This window comes from Aphelocoma coerulescens (assembly GCF_041296385.1).
Source record: "Aphelocoma coerulescens isolate FSJ_1873_10779 chromosome Z unlocalized genomic scaffold, UR_Acoe_1.0 ChrZ, whole genome shotgun sequence".
Classification (NCBI taxonomy): domain Eukaryota; kingdom Metazoa; phylum Chordata; class Aves; order Passeriformes; family Corvidae; genus Aphelocoma; species Aphelocoma coerulescens.
Window position 1 is genome coordinate 71,165,372 of NW_027184085.1, and position 20,239 is coordinate 71,185,610.

The following is a 20,239-nucleotide window of genomic DNA, read 5'->3' on the forward strand; positions in this document are numbered from 1 at the left end:
TACACTGATATATAAGTAAGTCTGCTTTTGTATTTACCCAAATTCACAACTACTCAGAAACTGCCTGAATTTTTGAGGATTGGCTTTGGAAAAGTATTTAAAATGTGAGATACTGTCAAAGCAAACCTTAAATGGTGAACACTTATACATCTTTCAAAATCCAGGACTGAAGCAATTGCTGGTAAATGGCTCAGCATGACATGAGATAGACATATATATTTGTTTATTATTTTTATTTTAATTTTTTTCCTTGTGTCCAAGAGAGGAATAAGGCGACTGAGGATTCAGGCATGTATTGCATTCCCCAATTTCATGAAGAACCAGAGGATTCTCACCTGCTGTGTAATAGTGTCCCAGGGCCCCTCCTGCAGACGAGCCTGGTAGGATGCATGAACACTTTCCCATATTTCATCCAGAGTTAAAGGCCTTCCATCTGTGAGTGGGCACAAACAACCACCTTCAGCCAAAGCTCATAAGCATGCTATATCTTTAATACAAAACAGCAAAATTAAAACTGAAAATTGTTCAAATCCCGACTGAAGGTGCACACAGAACTACCCTAAATTCCCTGCTCAGTTTTCTTCTCTGCCACCTGAGAGTACCAGCTCACTGTTCTGATTGTAAGGTGTGAAGTGTAACTAGTTTTGTAAAGCAAAGTTTGGATAAGATGCATTTAAAACCACACAACAACATCATGAAGAGTCACCTAGTGTAAAGATAAGCAATTCAGAGTGAGAGAGTGGAGAGAATCTAAGGAACAAAACTCTGCAGATAAAACTACTGCATTTTGGTCTGTCCATAATGCTTTCTTGAGCTGCATTTATACAGCATTGTTACATCGGGTTTTTAGCTGTGATGCTAGAGTTATGCCAAGATATTAGTGTCAACCACTTAGAAAATAAGCATGTCTATTTTTAATGAATATCTGTTTATGGCAAACAGAATATTTCAATACACTTTGAATAAGTAGCTTCATCTTGGCATTTATCAGGTGTCAGAAACCATCATCCTCTGATAATTAGTTTTATTCTACTGACATTTGCATGTCTGTAAAATGAAAAAAATTTATGCACACAATTAACATTTGAATGCCATGTTAAGATACAAGTTCAAACCAGCTGCCTACAGCCTCTGTTTTACTTTCTGCACATATCTATAAAAAAGCACAGAGTTCTGAACTTATATAAGCACCGTATAGCAGAATCATGTAGCAAATAAAGTGTCTGAGGAGGTAACAACATATTAATCAGCTATTCCATGCTATCCTCATGAAGATGAGACTTGTTAGACCGTCACACCCGCTGTCTTGTGATGACAGATACCAGAGCTGTGCTGGAGACAGTCTAACATTTACAAAGAAATTTGCTACAACAGCATAAATTTACTTTAGAAGGATGTGTTTGCACTCAGATCACCAGTGTGCAGGTGACATGAAATCCCATGCATGCCTACAATTTTGTTCTGAACAGAGAAAGTCCAAGTGTAGAATCTACAGTTACAGACGTTCTAGTGCAACATCTGATTTGCCACTCCAGATTGTGCTCTGTACACCTTTCCCTGAGAATTTTCACAGTAATACTTGAGCAAATTCATGTACACGTGGAATGGATTACTCTGACTCTGTTAATCCCGTTTATAGAAATCATCAGATGTTACTGAAGTATTAGCCACATCATAGTTAAAAATGAGTTTTGTCTTTACCTCGTGGTGAATTCATTCTATTCAGGAGCACCCAGATTTGCTCTCAACACAGGTGTGTATTCTTTGGGCACTCTTACCCCCTTTTTCCAGCAGTCTGACATGTTTAGCAGCCCTGTTACATATTCTTGCAACCCACTGAGACCTCAAACATCCAGCTGGTGTGACAGAGCAGTCACTAATTGTTGCTGCTGGCAACAAGAGCCCACTGTGGCACCTGCTGAGACAAGCAGCCTCTTGCCTTTGTGCCTCTTTTTTCCCTAGATGGAGCTGAACTGGGAAGTTCAGCCAGAAAGAGAAGGAAACAGCAAGAAAGAAACAAGCCAAGAGAAGGGGCAGGAGAGGAAGGTGAAGGCTCCAGATTCACCCATCAATGCATTTATTTACTCACCATCCACCCACAAGGACACAGCTTGCTGTGTGTCCCAAGGCTTATCCCAAGTCCAGCTGGTTTCATTTTATTATTTAAACTGTTTTGACTACAACAAACTTTTCTGAGAAAACCCTAACTGGACAGTCAAGAAGCCTAACTCAGTCATGCCACCACAAATAAGAAACATTTAAAAGGCAGAAGGTTGAGTGCCCTCACAGCAGCAAGGTGAGGCTGTCAGACCACACAGGAGCTGCAGCTCTCAGCTGGCACTTTAATTTCTGCAAAGAGCATAAATCCTTTAGGCAGAGAAGATTCCATAGTTATTTTCTGAGAAAATTTTCAGGGTTCCCAAGTTGCTGTATTGTATTTTCTTGAAGTTTAGTGAGGGCTTTTAGTAATTTCTGAGATTCCCAATTAAAAGCTTTTAACAATTTCTAAAATTTTCAGTTAAAGGTTATTCGACACTTTGGGTGAAATGGTGCACAAATTGTTTGAGGCTTCATTCTGATGTATTTTATAAAGAAACAATCTTAACAAACCACTGCCAAAGGAGAAAAAAAACACTCTTACAAGCTTAAGACAATATATGATCATAGAAATTATTCTATTTCAGTTATGTCCAAAGCCACAATAAAACCAGTTCTTCCAGGATATGGTCTTTAGAGCAGCTGTGTTGCTGAGAAAGAACACGGTGGTTACATGCTTTTGAGCTCAGGAAGTAAATCTGTATTCTGGAAAGCACTTCAGTCAGGCCCAGTGTGGTTGTGAATACAGAAAGTTATGCCTTCAGGGTTGGAGGAAGTTGCCCTATCTCAGAAGCTCCCTCTCCCTAACCATGATTAGCATGGTTTTTATTGGCAGGGATTTAGCTGTCACTGAGCTGAGAGTATTTTGAGCAGGTCAGCCTGAAAACCCCACTCTTTCTCTCTTCTCCAGAGGAGTGAGGGTGCAGTCCTTGTTGACTCCCATTAGTCCTGCTCTTTCTTCTCAGTTTTTAGCCACCTTTTGTGCTCCTTCCTCTGCCTTTGCAGGAAAAAGGAGAAGTGTGAGATGAGCCACTATTTTCTTTACACACGGAGTGACGCCTGAATGGTGCCTGTGCTCACCTGTGGCTGTGCTGCTGATACCTCACTGTGGGTTTTCTAATGTATGGCAAGAGGGTTTTGAATGCCTGGCTTCAGATGGGGATGGCTCAAGAAACGACCAAAGCTCCTTGACATCTTGAAGACTAAGAGAAGAGGAAAATACCCTGCTGATTAAAGAAAGCTTACTGGACCTAGCTCAGCCCATCTGGCTGATGCCAGCACTGAAGGGGAAGGATAATTGCCTATACCATCTGTCTCCAAGAGGGCTAATTGCTGACATTAGATATCAGCAGGGGTTCATGCATTTCTTCAACTACCTATTTGGTAGTCTCAGAAGCCAGAGAAAGAAAGAAGGGCTCCGTTTCCAGAAGGTATGGCAGGCACAGGGCTGATTTGGGAGAAATGAGCCTCTGCCCTGAGCTCCTGACACTGACTGTGACTTCAGCAGGTCTGAAATTAGGAATATATGCCACGTGGAAAGTATCATGAGGCAGTGAAAAATGTTTCTTATGTATATACACACTGCCTAAAAATATCTTCTTGTACCCTATAATGTTCCCAAACACCTTTCCAGACAGACTCATCACACTTAATCACTGTTTTCAACTGAAGTATTTGTTCTTGCACAGAACAAGATCTTCCCTGTAAATCCATCCCCTGAAACTACAAAAAGTTTAGATGTCTCTCAAAATATTTTAGTTCTGTTGCAATTAAAATTTCAAACCTTAGCTTACACCACCTTACGTATCAAACTTCATCTCACAAAAAACAAAAAAAGGTCTAAAGATGAGCTCAAGAAAGTAAGTTATTTCATCCAATTTAGACAGCAGCAAGGACAAGCATACAATGCAACTTTTCTCTTTCTGCAGGAAGAAGTGACCTGTAATGGCTGAACATAACTGCTAGCAGAGAGGAGTGAAAACTGGATGTCTTCACTGACATAAGCTCCTGAGGATGCCAACCAAGCTGGAGATGACAGGAGAAACCCCCAGCAACTCTACGGGGACCCCCTTTCCTAGGAGGGACTGAGAGACCAGGTAAATGGAAGCAGGACTCACATACAGTGGGAGAAAGGCAGGATTGCATTGATTTCCTTATTCCAGAGAAGTTTGTAAAGAGTCTGCTGGAGTGCAGATTTGGACAGGCTGGCATCAGCTGCTGTCATACAAAGGGAGGAAGTGAACACTGCAAAAGCCCTCAGCCGGGCTGAAGAGAGGAATTATTGTTTCCCAGGTGTGGTGGGCATTGCAGACACTGCCAGGGAGGAAGAAGAGCTCTGAATTCCAGCTCTGTGCCCTGTGCTGGGGAAGGCAAGATGGGGCAGGGCTGTGGAAACACTGGGAGGATTACAGCTCACCTCCATCTCCCGCAGCCAGCTCTAATTAACACCAGGATCAGTATGGACAGGATCCCAGGGAAACCAGGAACAGCTCAGAGCAGACTTGTGAGGAACCGATCCTGTTACCGAGTCCACAAATAATGGTAGGAATTTAGAGTGGGAAATTGAGGTAGTTGAGGTAGGTCTGGGGAGATTGTTCCTTGATTAGTTCAGGTGAGGAATGCAGTGAGTATTGCTGGTTGTCTGAGAAACAAAGTGAGGAGCCCATCACATGAAGACTATTGCCTCAAAGGAAAAAAATTCAGGGCATTACCTAGAGCTTTCCTCACATCAGGTTTTGGGCAAGACAAAGGATACTCTGCTCAGGTATTGCAAGTGATTGTGAGCCTGTGCCAGCTGCACACTCCCAAAAATCTCACTTTGGGACCTTCAGACAGCACAGCACAGGCAGGCCAACAGCGTGCAGGGAGGACAGAATTCATCATTCTCAAAAGTGAGCTGCCCATAATTAAAATCAGAGAATACTAGCTGGAAAAAACATTGTAGGAAACACGCTTACTGCCAGTATTTTGTATCCTGCTCCCTTCAAGAGTCAGATATTGCTGAATTTAAAAGAGAATGTAAAATGCTGAAGAGAACCCAGGTGACCTGCGGAAGCATCCAAAAAAAGCCCTTGTTTTCCATTGTGAAAGGCTCCCAAGAAGTGTTTTAAAAGATAATTGTACTTGTAGGAACAATTACAGTTCTGTACTGCAAGGGGAGCTGTTGGCACATAATACCATGATTGTGCATTAGATCATCCACTGGCTCCTGTAATATCCACTTCCAGCTATAAGGAGTCATGTTTCAACACCTCCGATTCCCTGGTGCTGACAAGCTAAACAACTTGTTTTGTCTCTGTGAGCTCTTCTCTGGTGATTAACTGCTTATGGTGAATACTAATTATACGAAAGTACAGTACAGTAGAGATAGTGTCCTACTTCCTCTACCTGCAGCGTCTCCATCCTCTTCTGTAGAGACACTGCACTATAAATTCAGCAAAAACCAAAGAGGATGACATTTTTCAGGTCCACAAATAGGCTAACTCGTCTCTCACAGCAAAACTACCTTTATCCTCCTGTCTGCACAATAAGTTCAAAGGCAAAACACTGCACGTTTGTAAATGCCTGTAATAATGCTGGAAATAAATTTGCAGCAGGATGTGTGCAAATGAGTTCTGTTGGTGGGAAAGGCAGAGCAATGTCCCCAATTCCCCACGTCCCACTCTGAAAATTTACCCCAAATTATCCATTCCTGAAACTGCACCTCAGACTAAAATATTTCCACCAGGGAGCCTATGAGAATTTGTTCTTCAATTTTGAATCTGAAGTGCTTTTTGAAACGCTAACACTGCAAAATTAGAAACCATTAAACAATATAACGCAGAGAGTGATTAAATCTACCAAACACATTCAAAGCAGCTTAAGCTACTTTTTAATTAAACAGGAAAAGATATCACTGGCAACATTCAGACATCTTTATCTAGATAAAGTTAAGATATTATTCAAAACACAAAAGATGCTGATCATAGAAACATTTAGGTTGGAAAAGAGCTCTGAGAAGATCAAGTCCAAGATCAAGCCTTAACCCAGCACAGCCATGCTCACCACTAAACCTCATCTCCAAGTTCCAGAAGCTGGTCCTGCTGGCCACAGCACTGCAGGCACAAGCCAGGTGCCACTGGAGCACAGGTACACAGGCTTTGGGCAGCAAGGAACAGAGCACAGCCAGTGCTGCAGTGTGATCATTCCATGCCTGCTGATTAAACGAGTGACACCAGCAGTGGCCTCCGTGGGAGGGTGAGTGTTCCTCCTTCCTCCCCTGACAGGATTGGGGGCTGAAATCACAGTGGCCGTAGCCACGGAGCAATGGGTAACAAGAGGTACATACAAGGGAGGAGACAGGATCAGCTACTGATCCAAGAGCCAGCTTTAATATAAAAAAAAAGTCAATACCATATTGGTATTACTTTATTTTCCCTTAAGCAGCAAATTTAAACAGAAAACAGCATACATTTTTAAAGATACATTTAGACCCCAGCCTTGTGGCTCAAATTGGGGCTCCAAAGAAACAGACAGAGCTCTGCTGAAGCACTGTGGTTATGTCCACTGATTGCCTAGCCCAGCTTAAACCTGCAGCACTAAGTTTTTGCAGTCATTTCAAGAAAAGAACAAGAAAAATGACCGGCAGTTTCAGTAAACCACAGGCAAGATGCCAGGAGCCAAAGATCAGCCTCCCTCAGGCTGAGATGGTATCATCTCCTCCACGGTCCTGGAGCTCTGAGTCCAGAGCATTGCAAAATTCCCTGGTGAGCAGCCTCATCTCTTAGTTTCTTATTACATCTGCTCCTCAACTTAATACAAAATCTCTGTTTTCAGCATCTGTTGCACCCAACACATTGAATCCACGATGGCCTTACCCAAAAAGCATGCTCTGAAATACAGCACAGGCACTTGGTAGCTGCTGGAGTACAGCACATGGTACTCATAGCGAACCACTTCTTCTGTGCCGACAACTCCAGTGGCCTGAGAATCATCCAAAGGCTCCTGAAACGACAAATGACCACAGCCATACATCAACTTCTGTATGTGTACGGAGGGAAATTGTCATAAATTCAGTAAGTGCACAGAACAGAAATAATGGCAACCACCCCTTCCACGGCACTACTCATGCAAACTCCCAAAGGAACTTTTCAACACTAGCAAGAAAATCAGAGAAGTCCAAAACCTACAAAGACATCTTACACACTTACTTCCACAAACTGTGAACTGTTTGCAAGCCTTTCCAAAACTGAGGTCTTTCTAAGCTGTACCAAGGCGCTCTAAAATCTTCATGGCACAGTAACTGGCACAAGAAGGGGATTACAGCTGTACCTCTCCTCATTACATTCAGTATAGACCATTTTAGAAGTGTCTCCTTAAATAATCTGGTTCTGCTTGCCAAAAGACAAATCAAATGTATCCACCAAAAATCCTCTGATCTACTTTCTTTACAGGCTTTTTGCCAGTTGTTTTTGCTAATAATTTAAAATACATAATATAATTATAGTAACATAAAATGCAATTATAAAACTGAGAGGGTTTTTTTTTCCTGTTAGTGTATATTCCAGGTGTAAAGTACTAAAGTTTATGGTAGATTTGAAACAAAATAAATGAAAGTAACTGCATTGAGATATACCCCAGCTGCAGCACAAATTTCGTAACATTTCAGATTAATATTCCAACAGTGCTAAGCACCCCGTTGTTTGGACTTTTCTAAAAGCTGTCATAACTCAAACGTCTCTGAAAATTGAACCATTAAATTAATACTGCCATTAGGATTAAATGTAAGAACAAACTTTCCAAGAAGACACTCAGGGTGTGGACTTGTTCAGTGCTCAAACCCCCAAATTTACATGCATGAACTAAGCAACCATAATGCCCCACAGGTTGGGTGTGCATTTCACAACTTGGCTACTGCCAAGCAACTCTGAATATTGGCTTATGGTATCTGTCCAAGCAAAATAGAAAACAACTGAGCAGAAAAGAAGAACCAGCATCCTCTGAGCACTATGTTCATACAACACACAAGAAATTTAAAGCTATTTTGCATTTTTATGTCATATCCATAGTCAACTCAGCAATGCATGAATCAATATATGAAGACATATAGAAACTGATAAACTATAACAGTAATGACACCCAAGATATTTTCAGGTTTTTGTCTGATGTGACTCTCCCCAAATTTAGTGTTATTAGACAACCAGATGCTGCTGAGGCACATGGACAGAAGTTCACAAATGAAAGCCCAGACCCTGGAAAGCTGCAGACCAGGAAACTGTCTATACATTTTCGGACATGAAGTGAGAAGATCCCAGATGGCCCCGGAGCAGAGGTTTCCTGGCAAATCCTAGATGGCTGCAGGAATGGTTGATTTTAGCTTACGGGAAAACAGGTGCCAAAAGCACTGAAAGGCAATGTTTAGAAACTTGTTATCTGGTTTAATCTGGTTTTAAAAACTGTATGTGAAGAGATCCTAGAGTCAACCTGCCAGAAGGACAGTGATGATTGCTATTCTTGATGTCACAGGCCAGATGAAGACAGGTATGATATGCCCAGGTCCTACACACATGAGTGACAGACCAAGAAAGGGAGCTCTCTTCCTCCTCACACAAGTCATACCCAGTGGTTAGATGTAAAACACAGGCTAAAAAAAAAAAAAACTTCTAGAAAACACAAATTTCTTCTCTGTATAATGCTGAGCCTTCTTTAAAATTGATCAGTGCTTCACTAAGAATAACAGAAGAAAGACCACCAGCAGCCTGTGGGAAAAGGAAAAAACCAAACCCAGCTACAGATAGGTTTTCATTTGTGTAGGGGTGGGGAAGAGAAGGAGTCTGTGCTGAGAACTGAGCCTACATGGTGCTCCTCGGGCATTAATGTTTCATCAGATACCACAGCCTTGCCTCCTGCTTAGTCACCAGCTTACCCTGCCCTAAAAGATACTTCTGGAAATGTCAAGACTACCTGTTCATGTGTTAAATATCAGTGTTCTAGAAAAGACAGCTTACACTGCGTTCTGTACATAATGGTAAAATGACTAATTTGTGGCTATTTTAGATCTGCACACAAAGGCAAATAGCTGAATCCTTCTCGGGGCTACTCTAATCCCCTTTCTTCCCAGTAAACAGCATTTTCACGTTTTCTTACTTAAAAAGATACATCATTCATGTGCAATCGTGCTCTTTACAGTCTCTGTAACTACAGCCTACAGTATTTTTGCAGGAAAAGTACATTTTGTAGCCTACAAGTTTTGATGGTATCTCTGTAGCTGATGAGATGAACTTTGCTGATGAGATGAATAAAACGAGTACAGTCATTTCAGGTGATCTTTGAAACATCTAAAAATCCACAAATGGCTCACTAGAATCAAGGAGTCTCAGACAGGTTTATATCAGCCCACAAGACTTCATTTTCACCCTTTAACCAACTACTGATAAAGCCATAAGTACAAAACACAGGTGTAACTTATTTTAAAAAAAAGCAAAACTCCCACTTTATTTTTATACATGTCATTATAGTCTATTTTAACTCTTTCTTTGAATAACTGTTAGTTTCTTTCTCTTATATATATATTGGTGCTCTCTTTTTGAGCTAATGCTGAATTTTAGTTACTGTACTAGACAACACTGAGATCAAATTTAAATTTAGATGGTTTTGTAACTCTTGAAAAACATTCACATGTATATACACACCACAAAACAAATGACAAAAACCACACATATCAGCCTTAAAAAATGTCATATAAAACATTAACCAAACTGCAATCATTAAAAATGATACGAAGAAACTTATTCCTCAATTTGTTTCTGATTTTCAAATTTATTTGCATGCCCGCCATGCTTCAAGTTAAAACTGTGAATCCAGAACTGACTGGCTGCTTCCTAAACAGATTGGGAAGTTGTCATCAGGAAGCATCTGCTCCTCTATTGCTCTCAGGTAAAACCACTCCTGGGCTATCATAATGGACTATTGAGCAGATGTTTAAAAGCAATGTATGTATTAGTAAAAAGATAAGCAGCAACTACCTAATTAATCGCATTAGTTCCATCATAAATGAATTACCACTGATTTTAATTGATATCAAATTGTCCTCAACCTTTAAGTATCCCCAAAACAAATTAAGTCGATTTGTTCCTTTTAAAATGCTAAATTATTTAAATCAATAGACAAGAAACACTGCCAGGTGTCATTCTGAAGGCAAAATAACGTATTTGTAGTATTTCAATTCCTCTTGATGAGGAAGGCGAGTCTAAAACCTGTGCTAACAAGTTAATTTGACAGCAGGAGAGACTTAATAGTGGTTTTGGGTACTGTTTAGTGGCACCAGGGCAGCAGGGAGGTGTGGGTTAAGGCACCTTTGGGGGGAGACCATGAAGGAAAGGTGAGGCAGACAGGGTAAGCTGAGATGGTGACAGAATTAGCTAAAAAAATGGGTTTCCCTGCTGACACCAAACATTTCCCTCTCTCCACCTCACCTGCAGAGGCCAACTGAGCCTCCTGCTCAGCCTAAATTCCCTTTGACATTAAGAAGCAGACCCCCTTTTGGGGGAAAAGGTAAAAGAAGTGGTGCAAATAAACATTCTTCCCGGATGTCTAGACTCTGTGGCCTTTCTCCCAGTTCCCACGTTCCTCCTCTCCCTTCTTGCTGCTTTGGCCTCTGCTTACTCCTGCCTTGTCCAGGCTCCTGGGAGATGTTCCTGTGGGAACACTGCAGGACTGGGAAGAGGTGACACAGGTAATGGTAATGCTGCTTTCAGTGTGAGGAGGGGAAAAAGGAGATGCAACCCAGATTAGTAAGCAAATTTGCCTTCATTGCTTGGAATGCATTTACATCTAATTTCATTTCAGCTTCTAAAGTTGAAAATGTATGGCTCTTTTCTCTTCAGAGGTGCGCAGTCACCACTGAAACACAAGAGCTTTCAGGAGCAGCTCTTTCAGCACTCCCCCCCTGGCAAACAGGGAAATTTGAACACAGAACCTGAATGGTGGGACAGTGTTCATCAGGGAGAATTAAAGCAGAGCTTGGCGAGCAGGGTGTGGCCTTGTGGTGAGATCATGTCTCTGTTCTGGCTCCCGGCTGTTCTCCCAAGGATTCAGACCGTGCCCCGCGTTCTTGCTGCAGCCCCCGCGGGTACAGTCTCTGCAGGTCATTTTCCTGCAGGTTTTGGTCCCTCCTGTGCAGGATCTCGGCTCAGCCCCCAGCCTGGCACAGCCCTGAGACCTCCAGACCTGATCCTGCCTTTGCCCTCGTCACTGACCACGCAGCGCGGGGTCGCAGCGGTCAGCGAGGTGACCCTGCCTGGGGAGGGGGAGACTGAATGCATTTACTGATTGTCACTTTTTTCCATCCCTACTAAATATTCACACTGTGCTCAAATTTACAGGCTCTAATCAAAAGTAGCCTATTCTACCACAGCCTGTAAAAACGCAGACATCTCCCTGAAGAATTTCAGTGCAATATGAATGTTGTACAAAATCCTCTACCACCAGTTGCACCATTTTTATGTACATTGACAAACTGCTCTTTTATGTGAAGAACACATGGGGAATCCAACAACCTCCAGGTGTTTTCTGGTGCTGACATCATCAGTGACAGATGAGGCAACACAAGGATAACGGGAGTGGTCTGAAGCAGAACAAAGTTATCTTATGGATTCATTTTCTGTGTGCAGCTACAAAATCCTCCCCACTGTCTTGAACTTCTCACAGTTTAGTCATCCAAGTGAAGAACCTGGTTAAATGCTCAAAAACAAACAAAGAAAGTGGCTCAAATCATTTAGTGATGCCTGAAATACCACATGCAAGGAGCCTTCTTCTGCAAGACACAGCTATCCTGAAAAGCCACCACGTCACCAGTGGAAAACTTCAGAGGTGAGTCAAGGTAAACAGCCAGTGAATCCCTGAAATATGTCATTTTCCAAAGGAAACCTTCTGACTGAACTCAGCATCCTGGCCATGACACTATGAAAGCATCGAGTGATGTCCACTGCATGGAGATGTCCAGCATTTTCAGAATAACTATTTCCAAAAAAAAATTGCCCCCCTCCCCACCTCCCAGCCTTCTGTTATTCAAGGCATACCAAAACACCAAAACCAAGACTTCCATCCCAAAAAGACATGGCACATAAAACTGCAGTTTTATGTGCCATGCAGTCCTCATGCATGAACAATCATTTCTAACAGCTGGAAATTAGATTTGTCTTTTGATTGCTTCAAAACCACTATCACAAGTGAAAGCAAAGCCTTTTCAAGCAAAAGAAGCAGCGGACCATGAAAACAGAACAGTTGTGAATTTTGTCTTCACATAAAGGTGGGGAATTGTTACAAAACCACTCCTCATTCTTCCTGGGTTGTCACATACAAAATGCAGAATTCGGTGGCTTCTCTCCTCCCACAGAAGAAACATTTTCTCTTGTTCTAATCTAGAGTACAAAGCTGTCTGCACAGGGCTGGAACAGAGGCATGGTGTGTCAGGAAACCTCTTCCAACGGGAATGACAGCAAATCTGGGAAACGAGGCAAAGAAATCAGAGGAGACAGAGGGACACAGCTCATCTGCTGAGGGAGGATGGACCTACCAGACCACCCGAAATTCCTGAAAGGAATGTCCCCCTGAAGCTATGGACACAGACCTTGCTGAGGATCACAGCAGCCCCACCTGGAAGCTGTAGGGATTCAACCACTTCCACCACCCCCTACCAATGTTCTTTGCCAATGTTATTCCTCAGACTGAGGAATTTACAGTGGTTTTCCTTCCACTGAAGTGGGATAAGGAGCAATCAGTGATGGTGGCACCTGTACCCACACTTTTTTGGTACCCACCTTTCAGTAAGAATCACTGAATCCTGGGATCACTGAGGTTAGAAAATCCCTCACAGACATTGAGCCCAGCCTGTGACACCACCCCTACCTTGCCCCCAGCCCAGAGCACTGAGTGCCACCTCCAGCCCTTCCTTGGACACCTGCAGGGATGGGCACTCCAAAGCTCCCTGGGCAGCCCTGCCAAGGCCTGACCACCCTTTCCGTGCAGAAATTCCTGCTGCTGTCCACCCTGAGCCTCCCCTGGCCCAGCCTGAGGCCGTTCCCTCTCCTCCTGTCCCTGTTCCCTGCGAGCAGAGCCCGACCCCCCCGGCTGCCCCCTCCTGTCAGGGACTTGTGCAGAGCCACAAGGTCCCCCCGAGCCTCTTTTTGAAGGATTTTCCCATCATTTTTGTCATTATCTTCCATTTGCACAAATTGGAGTAAGCCACTACTTTGAGGTTAAGTACTATTCCACAAGATTATTGCTTCTTTTGAACTGAAGCGCTTCCAGGACTGGGCTCTGTGCTTTACAACAGGAAAAAAAGGGGAAAAAAATTGCTACACTAGAAGACAACAGTAGCAGTTCAACTGGATTTTAGGTCAGCTTTATTTTTTTAGAACAAGGATTATTATTTCTGCTTTGTGAATCGCAGCAGCAACCCAGTTTTGGCCACGCTTAATTCAACAGGGAGACTGACAGCAAATGCCTACAAACCTTTACTTTTTAGAAGACAAACTCAAATCCTCATTAATTTCTCAGATGGGAAACTGTATGAAAACGATGCCAAGACTGACAGACAGTGTTTAACAGTAATTCTGGTGAAAAAGTTACAGACAGAAATGCTCAAATTATCACAAAATCTGGTGCTGTAAAAACAAGAAATTTGAAATTACAGGTTGCAATTAGAAGTGGCTGCACTGGTGCCCACCCAGGACACTCTGAGGGAACAGCTATGACACTGGGAAAGTGACTTACTGCAAGAAATAGAACAGTTGGATGCTGCCCACTTGAAAAAGGAAATAGCATCTGATTAAGTTAATATCTGACAAAATGATACATCTTGAAAGTTACCTGAGATGCTAACCTAAGCTTGGCCATAGACTATATTAGATAAGCACAACCATTAGAAACAATCATCATAAACAATGTGGCTTAATTACAACTGGCTTATTTGGATGTGAGAGATCCAATACTATTAACTGTATGTTAGGGCTAAAGCACACGTGTTATTCTCTTACTACAAAAGCAGGAAGATGAGACTAAATTTCAAATTTAAAATAGCCTGAATTCAAAAATTTTAGCTATCACTACAAATAATTATGAAATTACTCAAAATAGTTGTGAAGTTACTCCTAAAATCTCCAAAAGAAAACCTGAATTTGTTTTTACACTTAGACAAAAAATGGTAGCACATTAAGATCCAGTGACTGTTTGCATCTGGAAATACCTAAGTGTAATAAATACATTTTTAAATGGAACAGGGGCAGACCCTACCAAGTCAAGTATGTTCAGCTTTTGTCCACTTTGAAAAGCTGTTTGTTGTATTCATATATGATATAATACAAGTGCACTTACCTTCTACTCTGTAAACACTGCTACAAAGGAAATGTAAAGTTCTGAACTCAGACTGGGGCAGGTCAAAAGCCCTTAAGTTCACTTTCAAACAAAATACTCTGTAAGAGTATTCTAAGAATTAACATATACAAAGTTATCAAATGTCACTGATCAGAAACACACCAAATGTATATTGGAGACATTCACAGTGGCTGGAGAGAAGTACTGAATTACTTCCTTTATTAGTCTGATCTCAAATGAAAACTGCCACAGAGCATTACACGTTATTTTTGATTTCCAGAAATGTGGTACATAATAAGTCTTGATGCAAACTTAACCACTTGGAATTTGCTTTACAATTCTTTAAAGCCAAGTAGAAAATTTGGATGAATTATTGACAATGTTTTTGTCTGGAATGACTCTTCAAACAGTCTCCATTTAAACTGTATTATATTTGACAAGAAAGCCAAGTACAGAATCAAGAATACCCAAATATTTCCGCTGCTGTATGTGGTGGAAAACATGCAGTCAATAACACCCACAAGCACAATGACCAGACAACACCACTGTGGCAGAAGGGTTAAAATCACCGAGAAATGGTACAGATGTACATAACTGCACTTGGCCGAGCTCATGTGATCTCACAAAAATATTATATATCTGCAAAATCAGCATAATGGCTGAACTGTTAAATAAATTAATTTATCTCATTTCGAGGAATTATTCTTGTAGTTGAATTGCTCAGAAGTAGGTGGAGGGACCTGAAGAAACTGTTCTGTATACAACTGTTCAATAACCATATCAAATTTTCCCTTCAAACTTTATAAATAACCTATATAAAATACTTCAAGCAATTAGCAAATTGTTCCAAAAAATGTTCAAACTCATTATCCCACAGGATGGGAAACAAGAAGCAAGGAAAGAGCCATTAATTGTACACATGTGCAGAGAAAGAGCCAGAACATAGCTCTGACTGTTGGGACATTTTATCTGCTCTCATTTCCCTCAAAAGCTGCTCTATAATTTATTCCTTCAATTTGATTAAGGCATCTCAGGGGTTATTCCATATATTCGTCCCTATTTGCAACTAACTGAAATCAGAGCTAAGACAATGAAGTACAATGAAGTACAGAGTTGGTTAAATTGCTCTTGCTTCTCAAAACTGAGATATTCCAAGTGTCCTGAAGGCATTTAATTCCAAAAACAGGAAGCCAGAGAGGAGAGCACTCAATAATTCTAATCATGTGCAGATCTCTTGGAAAGTATTTTCCTAAACATTTGCTGAAAGAACCTTTTACGGTACTGCGTGCTGCTGCTGGTACCCCAAACAGGGTCCCACAGCAAGGTATTTACTACTTAAATTGTCTCTGGTTATGTAAAGGAACCAATCTGGAGATGACCAAGACCATGCTTCCCTAAATTAAACTTCAGCCATGTGCAAAACCAAAGAAGCTGGGGAAGAAAAAGCAACTGAAAACATGTTAATATATTTTTAACATCCCATACGATGACTTATTCATAAGGCAGAGGCTACAAACGGTAGAGCTGCACCAAAATCAAAGACAATTCAACTTATTTTTTTCTTAACTTCAGTTTATAGGTTTCTGCAACTCAACTGCAAACCCTGAAGGAATAATTTTAGAATAAAGGCCTGGTGTCCAAATGATATTTCAAACAGTACTGCCAAGGTCCCTATTCCATAATGTTTCAGGTAAAAGAAGAGTTTCTGAGTTTGGTGAGTCTGGAAACAACACGTGAGCAGATCAGGAATTTATGGCTGCAGAAATCAGCTCCGAAGCACCAGGATCTTTCATAAGCTGAGTTCTAGAGGACTCTACCCAATTTACAGAAAAAAAGGCTAATGTTGCCTTTTTGTATCAATTTTAAAGTTTTCACAAGCATCTACACACCTGTGCACAGCAAAAGTGCAGGTATGTGGAATTCTTTTTCACAGCAGACTTCTTTCCCAGAGGACTCTGCTTTGGATTTTGTAGAATCATGGAATCATTCAGGCTGCCAAAGACCTCTGAGACCATCGAGTCCAACTGTTAACCAGGATGTCTCATTGTTGATAGGCATTCACACAGAACTGAGCTCCCTCAATAAAAAGACACCATGGTCACTCATATTTACAGGATAGTTAGTGTTTTAAACCAGGAAAAGTGTTGTGAGAGATTTGCCTGTTACCCAAACAGAGAATAAAAGCATAGATGAAGAAATAGCAAAATATAAATAATTTTTTTTTTAAAACCCAAAACTGCAGTGAGTTATGTTTCCATTATTTTTGGATGCAATATTGGTATTACTTCTTCACCTAAATTTCCTGAATTAACAAACAAAAATATTTTTATGTGGATTAACAAAGTTTTAAGATGATTACAGGATAGCTGCTTACATAAAATAAATCTGACTCAAAGATTACAATTCTACACAAGTACAAATCAAGGAAGATAGGTGCACACATCATACTAAGCTTATTTGACTTTTGGGTCTTGCTCAATCTCTCAAAAACAACCAACTGCAAGACACAAAGTCATGTGGGAATCTCATCTGCCGTCAGACTAGCAGAGATTACTGAAATTTTAATGTCTTGAATGGAAAATCAAGAGTGGGCTCTGCTTTCTAGGATCAGACAGGAATTTTACAGGTTCAAGAAGTGGCAGTCAGGATTTTGTAACAGATCTTTGTCTGGTGGACAGGGAAATGTGTTCTGGCCTGCAATGTCCAGGTGACCACAGAACAAGCATATCACGAGTCCTCCTGAACTCAGCATCTGTTGAGGAACTGCCCATGATTAGCTTTCTAAATCCATGTTTACATTTTTTTAAAGTATTTGAGAAATAAGGGAGATAGTAAGTTAAAGCAGAGAAATTTAAATGGGGAAGGACTGGGATTTGGAAGAGGCTTGAATTTATTTAAATCAGAGATACAAAAACTTCCTAGAATTTACTGAACAACTGAAAACAAAATATAGGATAAAACTGCAGATCTAACTGAGTGAATAATCACTTCACAAAGGATACAAAGAGTATGAAAAGAAAACCCCTACAGAGAACAAAAAAGAGGTACAGCAAGCAAAAAACCCCTATTTCTTGAAGCCTACGTTTAAAGGAGAAAGTAAGAGCTGCCAAAATTCAAGTTGTACTTACAAATGGCAAAAGGGATTAGAACCATTTTTTAAGGAAAGAATAATTAGTCATACAGAGCTATGTAGAAACTGGATTAAAACTTAACATTGGTTTGTCAAAGAGAGAGCAAGCCAAACGAACCTGATATCTTCCCTTGATAAGATAACTGAATTAGTGGCCAAGGAAATGCAGGAGACTCAATCTGGCTGGATGCAGTAAAATATTTGATACCAGGCCAAATGGGAAGCAGTTCTTTAAGGCAGAGAAGATGGGGATTATGTTCAAAATGTAATACATAAGAAAGTGAAAAGGGGAGAGAATAATGTGAATAGTGAAAAAGAGAATTATTGACCAGGAGACAGTCAACTAACAAAGCACCTCTAAAGCTGGGCTGTAAAGTAATCTTAGTTACAATATTCCTCAACAACCTGAGCACAAAAGCAGGGGATTGTTGACAAATTTTGCTGATGATACAAAGCTGGGCAGCACAGTCAATAAGCAGGAGATGGAAACCGTGGCAGGAAATGGGGTTTATAACACAGCATTGCCATGCTGAGATTGCCCACGAGCTGATCTCAGCTCTGCTCTCCCCCTGTCACACGGGTATTGACAGGCCCAACAAATCACAAGACAAATGCCCCTCATTCCCCGCTGCCACCAGGGATCCCACACGCACTCCAAGCCCTCACTGCCTCAGCCGTGATTTACACCGAGAACAGAGAAACGCTGAGGTTCAACCAAATACTGCCATTTCCACTCCACGAGAAAAATCCAGTGTTTTAACATTTGTCTTTTTCTTTAATCAATACGGAAGTTAAATATGAACCCTTTTCACAGGACAAAAAGCCTTCTGGTCCGAGACGGTAAATACTAAAAGAGAAAATGTCAGAATTTCCAAATTAAAGTGTGCCATATAAATCTGAACTGGCTCACTCGGAATCAGCTGGACATTCAGTTTGATAATTGTGGTAGTCTGCATTACGGCATTAGTGGGAGAACATTTTAAAAATACAGCTCTGCTGGGCAATGAAGCAGATTATTAAACCTGCTTAAAAAAAAACTTTCAGAAAAGTTTAGAACCTTGTCGTATTTCCAGTAGAACTAATCTGACCCTAGACGAACTACTTCATTTGTCTAATTAGAAAACCAAATTCCTGAAAAAAATCTGAGTTTGCAGAAAATGGATTTTCTACTCAGAAATTCTCTTGACACCCTCACCTGTACTGCAGTACCCACACAGCACTGCGCAAAAGTGAGTGTTCATTAAAACTGCAACCATAACTCTGAAAAAAAGAAAAATAAAGCCACTTCATACTCAAATAAAATCCATATATTTCATATCACTACATAAAACATGTAAAATTAAGCTAGACAGAAATTTAACCCCATTTTTCTTGTTTTTATTATCACCCAGTTTTGGGATGGAAGAGGAATGCAGACCACTAGACTAAATACTGATTATACACAGTTCTGCTGTGGAATAAAGTTTGTTCTAACTTTGAAGGATAGCTGACCATCTGTAACAAGTATCAAACAGCTCTGTCCTGAGGTTTTTTATCCTCAAAAACAGTCTTTAGTGTTATGACTTTTTTTTAAGCTGCACCATGTTTGCTTATCCTACAATTCCACCCTTAACAAAAATTAGCCAAAATTTTCAGCAATAAACTCAAGAAGACCAAGATACAACAGGAAAGGCTAAGTCATAAACAGAGGTTTGTGTTGTTTAACATAGGAATAGTTGAAAGGAAGGTAAACATTGCAAAGCAGTGATGGAATTCAAGGTAAAGCTCTTGCCTTAACATTTTCATTGAATATTTTAAGAAGGTTTTCCAATACAAAGTGACAATACAGAGTTCACTGAATATTCTGTATGAGGATTCTTTTTACAAAGTTATTTTGTTCTGTTTACTTGTATCCCCTAAAAGCAAGAGCTACTCTGTGAAAACTGAGACATAGAAGTGAAAAGCTTTGATCAAACGTACACTGAAAATTCACAACAGAACAGAGAGTATAATTTAGGTATCCTGATTCCTACTGCCAAAATGCTGAGTATTTCCAAATATTTTTAAAAAAAAAAAACAGTGACTTAACAGCTCGCTATTTTAGCAAAATTACTTCAAAACTGGTTCTGTTTACGAACATTAGCAACCTTGAAAACAAGGGATGGCAGTAAAGTACACAACACATATTTTAGATATCTTTGTTTTAAAATCCAAACATTCCAAAATTAATATCAAGTATTAACAGGCTGTAATCATCCAGTGGGTAAAATACCTATGCATTTTAAAAGTCCATTTAGTAACTGTTTAATTTTACAATTGAAAATGGTAAAAAAAAATGCTCGATGCTTCATCACAGGTCAGGAGAACCTCTAATCACAAGACAACATTATCATAACCATGTCTCAGACAACCTTGGAATACACTCTGGCACCTTCACAGCTTTAGCAACTGTAAAATCTGTGTTTTGAAACCATTTAACAAATAACTTTTTGAGGAATAACAACTGTCTGAACTAAATACTTAAGTTTAAAAACAAAGTCAATGCCAAATAGTTTTGTGAACTATTAGACATTTTTTTCAAAGGCTGGATACCCCCACATCAGCAAGAATTCCATTTTCAGCAACCTTGAGGAACAGAATGCAGTAATACCTGAAACTGGCAACACCAAAATTTATTAA

The 20,239-nt window shown here is 40.5% G+C and overlaps 1 protein-coding gene across 1 annotated transcript in view; it reads right to left on the bottom strand.

Moving 5' to 3' along the window:
• Nucleotides 1-20,239, bottom strand: part of ATG10 (autophagy related 10) — a 61,780-nt gene that overhangs the window by 16,816 nt on the left and 24,725 nt on the right. Inside the window, exons 4-5 of the mRNA XM_069001477.1 lie at nucleotides 6,954-7,080; nucleotides 336-433 (exon numbers count right to left, since the gene is read on the bottom strand). Coding sequence (XP_068857578.1) covers nucleotides 336-433; nucleotides 6,954-7,080 — 225 coding nt within the window. The remainder of the gene's footprint in view (nucleotides 1-335; nucleotides 434-6,953; nucleotides 7,081-20,239) is intronic.